Source organism: Anastrepha ludens, chromosome 3 (assembly GCF_028408465.1).
Source record: "Anastrepha ludens isolate Willacy chromosome 3, idAnaLude1.1, whole genome shotgun sequence".
In the NCBI taxonomy this organism is placed as follows: domain Eukaryota; kingdom Metazoa; phylum Arthropoda; class Insecta; order Diptera; family Tephritidae; genus Anastrepha; species Anastrepha ludens.
The window spans coordinates 112,833,686-112,840,771 of NC_071499.1; the positions used below are offsets into that span (position 1 = coordinate 112,833,686).

Genomic DNA, 7,086 nt, shown 5'->3' on the forward strand with positions numbered 1-7,086 from the left:
AATTAACCTCTCAAACTCTCACCATCGATATCTTTTATCATTATATCATATCATTTTAAATAAGCACTTGCGAGCAATACCATTATAATTAGAATAAAATGTTCTACCTAACTTCAGTTTTTTAGCGAAACGGTATTATTATAAATATTATGTGGTACGATTCACTTGCCATGAACATGCCATGAACATTGACAAGTTTGTTTGATCACATAACAAAACAAAACACCACCTGCGTTACCCGAACCAGATATGTTAGCCTATGACGTTTATAGTACCAAGTACATTTACAGCACAATAATGTTTTTCTTTTTTGTTATGCGGTGCGAAAATTTGTTGTTTACTTGGCATGGAAATTAAGGTTAAGCGAAAATTGTCTAAATAGAAAAAATCGAACCACAACAATAAGCACTCCCAACAGTAAAGCAATAGAATAGCAATTTGAATACGTAACAACTTACCACCGATTAACAATGAGCTTCCCATTGACGAATCCCAATAAGGAGACTATCCGCGCAGCCTGTAAGAAATGTGGATATGCAGGACATTTAACTTACCAATGCCGGAACTTTTTAAAGGCAATATTATTACTTTTTACAATTTGGTGCAATTAAAACAATTTTATTTTACTTTAACAGGTTGATCCCAATAAGGAAATTGTATTGGATGTTTCCAGCACAAGTTCGGATTCGGAATTGGACTACCTCACACCGTTAACAGAGCTGCGCATGAAGGAGCTGAAAGAAAAGGAAGCCGAATTGTTAAAGGCAAAAAGCGAGAAAAAGCACAAAAAATCCAAATCAAAAAAGAAGTCGGCGAAATCGTCATCTTCGCGAAAACGTAAAAAAGGCAAAAGCAGTGGCAAAAGTAAGAAGCATAAAAAACATAAAGAATCCTCAACGTCGAGTGAAAGTAGTAGTAGCAGCAGCAGCAGTAGTTCAGATTCCAGTAGCGAAGAGTCAGAAACTGAATCGGATTCCAGCGATAATGAAGAGTCGCCCACCAGCAGCGACGATGAGTATGGCCGCAAGAAAAAGAAGCAGGGCAAGTATAAACGCAAAGCTGATACGCCGGCTATGCGTCGTAAAAAAACGCGTGTGAAGTGCAAACGACGTCGCGCCTCTGCACGGCCCTCCAGCAGTGAAGAGGACGATACAAGCTCTGATTGAGATTGGTTGTGGCCACTGTGTGATTATGCGAGATTAGTTGGTTTGACAAGAATAATTAAGCAATAACAAATCGCTCATTCCTGGTTAAACATATATACATATATACTTGCGTTAATAAAATTAAATATACAATAATAGCATATAAAGTTAAATTTATTTTAAAACGAAAATTGTTTTTTTGGAATAATCTTGCTTATTTAAGTATTAATAAGTTAAAGTGCCAAAATCGATGACCATCTCACACAAGCTGTAACCATGTAGGTATGTAGTTGCCTAAACAACCACTGCCCAATATTCATAATAGCTAATTATTACACTCGAACCTATTTAAAAAGAAAATAATTGTAACAAGTCCTATTTTGTCATGACGTTGACCGTATGTAAGCAATACCCATGCATACTTAACAATACATATTTGTAAATATGTTTAATTAAATGTATGATTAGTTAAATTATAACTCTCAGCGGAAATTTCAAAGAATGTAGCCTAATTTTATGACACATCTTCATGCAAACTCGATTGTGGAACCTTTGCAAAGCCTTAGTGTGTAAATACCATTGTTAAAGCAAAGACAAGACACTCATTTAATATTGTAAACAATAATAACAAAAATATAAACCAATTATGCTATAAAAAAATAGATGACTGAAAAATTATGTACATATGTTTGAGTCGCACTTATTGAATGTGTTTTTATCGTTATAAAGGCGTTAAGAGGTTAGGGGTAGTCAGAGGCCCGAAAAAGTGATGATTTTCAATTTTTTTTGTTAGTCAGTTGCTTTGTTTTACAAAAATAAAATACATAGCATTAATACACCATGTTTCGACTTGACTTTAGCAAAATTAAAAAAAATAAATAAATTGTTTTTGTTGTTGTTGTAGCCGCATAAACATTCCCCATATATATATGAGGAATGCTGCTGAAGTGACAGTCCATGGCCGGATATAAATCCGGGTTGTTCCGGTAACGTAGAACCGACTGTCGTGGGAACGTGACAGTCCTTGGCCGGATATAAATCCGGGTCGTAGAACCGACTGTCGTGGGAACGAAACATTAATTGTAAAAGTTATCGCTGTTTGTGTGGAGCCCGTTTCTCCAGAAGTTCTTGGAGATTCATCTAAAATCAATCGAACAAGAGAAATTAGTGTTATTAATAGATAATCTTGTGCCTGATTGAAGCCTGTTTTTCAAAATTAACAATATGGCGGGCTCAGCAAATATGTTTTAGATTTTCGAGAAAAAAACCAACAACTAATTGTTTGAAAAAAATCGAAATTTTTGAAAAAAAAAAAATCATTCGATCAGGCACGAGTTTTTATGGCTTTCAAATTTTCACACAATATGTTTAAGATATGTTTTAAGAAAATACGAGAAAAAAAGTCTGACTTAATTCTCGCTAGCTGGGAATATTTGATGGAGTAGGCGGCCGCCGTGGCCGAATGGGTTGGTGCGTGATTACCATCCGGAATTCACAGAGAGAACGTTGGTTCGAATCTCGGTGAAAGATCAAAAAATTAAGAAACAGTTTTTTCTAATAGCGGTCGCCCCTCGGCAGGCAATGACAAACCTCCGAGTGTATTTCTGCCATGAAAAAAGCTCCTCATAAAAAATATCTGCCGTTCGGAGTCGGCTTGAAACTGTAGGTCCCTCCATTTGTGGAACAACACCAAGACGCACACCACAAATAGGAGTACGAGCTCGACCAAACACCCAAAAAAGGTGTACGCGCCAATTATATATATATATAGCAGTTCTTCTTGCAGTTCTCTCGGTCGTTCCAGTAGATTTTTCTTAGTATGTACTATGCGGAAAAATATAAACGCTTGAACGCTCTGTGCACCTCATTATTTCCTTAATTGGCTTACTACGCCACGCAATACTATAATGCAGCTCAATTTGCTTAACCAAAGGTTTGAATCACCGAATTTTATATTACTTATATCTATATATGTATACGCACATACATGCAATGGTATTTTATTAAGAATGTATTTTTAATATGTAAAACTTGTAGCGCTTTTAAAGCTATTGGAATATTTTTATGTCAGCCCAATCACATATACACTAATACTACAGCCATCATTGCAATCCTATTAGTTGCAATTACTATTGCTTTAATTCGTCCATTGTTTTGAGCGTTTCTTCTCGTATAGTTTTTCCTACTATGGCTATAACGGCATTCTTTTGCATTGGCACAACATTTTCCAGTTTTGTAGACAAACTTGCATATAAATTGTTCATTGTTTTTTTCAATACTGCTTCGATTTGTTTTTCAACGGGTAGACTTTCACCAAATCGGTGATGCTCATCCAATTTTCTCTCCAACTTTATATTTTGCTCTTGCAAATCGCGCACCAAATCAGTGGCAAGTGCTTCTTTTTGTCTGCTCTCTTCGTACTTTTGCCTTTGTTCAATGCATTCTTTATTTGATTCGACAAGTTGATGTCGCAAATCGCTTTCCATTTTTTCTTTCTCTACCAGGTGTTGTTGTAGTGATTTTACTTCGCCTTCAAGCTTTTCCTGTTGCCTTTGCGCAATGTCCTCCTTATTTGATTCAGCGAGTTCTTGTCGCAAGTCGATTTCAATTTTTTCCTTGTCTTTCAGGTGTTTTCTCAGTACCTTTACTTCCTCTTCAAACTGTTCCACTTTAACTATAGTTTTTGCCAGCATATCCTGTTCATCGTCTATATGGGACTGATGCGTTTTTAATTGTACATTTTTTTCTGTCAAATCTTTCTTCAATTCTTCTAATTTCTCATGCAATGCAGCACGTTGCTGCAGCAAATCGCCAACTAACCGTTCCAGGCTATTGGTATTAGCTAAATTTACATTTTCCAGCTCTTCACTATACATCTGCAAAATTTGTTCACAACTTGTCGTGTCTACATTCTCGTTTTTACCCTTGCTTGCCTGCCGAAGTCTGCGATTCTCCTTTTTAAGCTCCAGCACTTTTTCTTCGAGTGCCAGAATTTCATCTTCTTTATTAGTTTTATCACTTGAACTTGAGTTCAGTAGGTCGATTTTGTCAATCACCTTTTCAAATTTGCTCTCCAACCTATTAATGTTCATTCGCAATTCGGAGCTATGCGTACGATTTTCGGAGAGCATCATTTGCATGAATGGCGAATCAAAAGCACTCGATACTGTAGAATTTGCGTAGTGATTTATTTGGCTAACAGGCAGTGGCTGCGTCTTTGCCAACATGCGGTTGCTGTTGCGCGTTGTTGATTGGTGTTTGAGAAGTGTCGATTCAATTGGTGTAGACACAATCTCCGCATCTGAGGAGTCGGTAGCATCTACACTACTTTCCAAATGAGCTGCTGCTGACAATTTCGGTAACTGCTGTCCCATTTTGGCCATACGCGTTATTAACGACGTCTTAGAAGGCTTAGTAGCAGCAACTACAGGTTTTTCAGCTCCCTTAGCATCGATTTGTTTATTTGCATGAAATTCTAAGTTCTTATTTTGCGTAATTTCTGTCTCCGAAATCACATCATATCGTTCATTCTTCTCCCCTTCGCTTACTTCAATTTTTAATTCAGCCAATTTGGCTACAAATTCCTCTGTATTGGCTTCTACATCGAAATAAATGCTCCAACAACGCAAATCATCATCGTAAAATTGTAAATAGTTATTTTGGCGATGAATTTGTGCCATTTCAGTACGCAAGGAACAAGTGGTTAGCACGTTCAGTTTGGCTTTGTAGATGATAATTCGGTACTCATTTTTCACACTCTGCAGCAATGCTACACCAACTTTGCCTATGGACACACCTTCTTTATAAGCCTGTGCAACCCTTGCTAATAACGTTTGCCAAGCTTGCACTGTTGTGACAGCGCCACCGGCAACGCTTTTTACGGCATTATCTGCTGCTGCTTGTTTTGTAGGTTGGTATTTAAGAGATTCTTGCTTCTCACTGCCCACACCACGTTGGGTTTCATATTCAAAAAGGTGTTCCAAATTTGTGTTTTCACTGTGGAAAAAAGAGCGTCAATCTTTAAAAAAAATTGTTTATCTTAGACTTTGTCACTTACCGTTTCAGCGCACCAAAGAAATCTTCATCAGTTTTCGCATCCAAACTGAAATCCATTTTAATGCATAATTTAGTATACTACTATGAAATTTTAACAAACCAGAGATAACAAATCGGTATAAAATACAGAATAAATATCCCCTAGTGAAACAAAATTTTCTAAATGAAAGTAATCTGAAAGAACAAAATGATTTGCAAACAAATAACAGCTGTTGTAGCAGCTGATTGGAAAAGTGTGTGGTGCTGCCAGAAAGATGTAAAACACTTAGTAAATAACAAGCCGCCTCCATTAAAGTTAGTGGTACCACACCAACAAAAGTCTTTTGTACGTTTGATTGTCAAAGTAAAGTATTGGCAAAGTATAAAACAATGAAATAAAAAATACTCGCAATAGGTGGGGTAAAGAGAACTCCGTGTTTTCGCTTTGTTTCAACTGTGAATTTAATCTAGTTATAATTATTTGTAAACAAATAGTTCCAAACAGTTTTCTGACAAATTTCAAATTTGTAGGAAATCGGTCCAAATCCAAGGCGAATTGAGTATCTAAGGTGACGCCATTAAAAAACTGTTAGTTTACTCTGACAAGTCTGACGTCAGCTCCCTTCGCAATACAACACAAACGAACAAAACAAACAAAAATAGGAGAAATTACATGTTTGTGAAAATTTAGTGAATGCCTTGGTGGTTTTGTGAGATTTAAACTAATCAAACTAATGAAAGCGAAGGGCCGTGCGTTAAATTGTGAAAGTACAAATGAATATAAAGCCTTCAAATACAGTTTGTTTGCGTTTTTATACGGAAGACGCCGTGGCAAGGAAATATGTGTGTGTGCGTAAAATTTCTAGTGTTTGGTTGTTTCCATTGCTTGCGCCTACTCTTCCTCTTCCCAAGCAAGTTATTCCCCTTTTGTTTGTTTATTCATGAGCTCCCACGACATGGCGAATTCGGAAGGCGCAATGGTGTATTCTATCATTCTTGTTGACAAAGTAGAAAACAAATAATTAATTCGCCTTGCTTGATTCTAGGCCGATAGCCAAATGGACACGGCGAAAGGAAAAAAAATCAGCTGATTTACCGATACCTCCTTTAATAGATTCGCCTTGGCTAAAATATAATTTGTCTTCTACAATGTATTCAAAAAGATAAATATACAATATGTACTAGGGCGGGTCGATTTAAAAATCGCTCATTGCTCTGTGAAAATCGGATCAAAATAAGAAACTTTGCCGAAGGAAACATGCCTCTAAAACGAATTTTGATGTCCCCCAATTTCAAAATATCACCATTTTTAGCCTTTACATGAAAAAATCAGCTAAATGGCCATATTTTTTCTTTATTTTTATTTATTTGTAATAATATTTATTATTTATTTATAATAATATCTACTTTTTCTCTTAAGAAATTTATTTAGTCAGAACATATGTAAATGAAAAAATTGATTTAAGTGAGTTATAGAAAAGAAACTAAAAAGTTCGACCCAAATTGGGAGAAATCAGAATTCGTTTTAGAGGTATGGTTCCTTCGGCAAAGTTTCTTATTTTGATCCCTAGAATATGATTTTCACAGAGCAATGGGCGATTTTTTTGCCTCCCCACAAATCGACCCGGCCTAATATGTACATATATAATTGGCACGTACAACCTTTTTGGGTGTTTGGCCCAGCTCCTCCTCCTATTTGTGGTGTGCGTCTTGATGTTGTTCTACAAATGGAGTGACCTACAGTTTCAGGCCGACTGTTACTGTATTTTTATGAGGAACTTTTTAATGACAGAAATACACTCGGAGGTTTGCCATTGCCTGCCGAGGGGCGACCGCTATTGGAAAAAACTTTAGGTACAACAGATAATTTGGAAATTGGTCTGTAGTTCGCAATATCGCTCCTATT

The 7,086-nt window shown here is 36.5% G+C and overlaps 2 protein-coding genes across 2 annotated transcripts; one reads left to right on the forward strand and one right to left on the reverse strand.

Moving 5' to 3' along the window:
* The first annotated feature begins 274 nt into the window (after window positions 1–274).
* On the forward strand, window positions 275–1,979 carry LOC128858823 (protein SREK1IP1). The gene is made up of 2 exons (XM_054095345.1): window positions 275–575; window positions 636–1,979. The coding sequence occupies exons 1-2, from the start codon at window positions 471–473 to the stop codon at window positions 1,164–1,166; spliced, it is 636 nt and encodes a 211-aa protein (XP_053951320.1). The 5' UTR covers window positions 275–470; the 3' UTR covers window positions 1,167–1,979.
* A 1,136-nt stretch (window positions 1,980–3,115) lies between these two features.
* LOC128858822 (uncharacterized) lies at window positions 3,116–5,405 on the reverse strand. Its single transcript, XM_054095344.1, has 2 exons — window positions 5,203–5,405; window positions 3,116–5,141 (listed from the first exon to the last, which is right to left on the reverse strand). The coding sequence occupies exons 1-2, from the start codon at window positions 5,256–5,258 to the stop codon at window positions 3,275–3,277; spliced, it is 1,923 nt and encodes a 640-aa protein (XP_053951319.1). The 5' UTR covers window positions 5,259–5,405; the 3' UTR covers window positions 3,116–3,274.
* Between the last annotated feature and the right edge of the window lie 1,681 nt (window positions 5,406–7,086).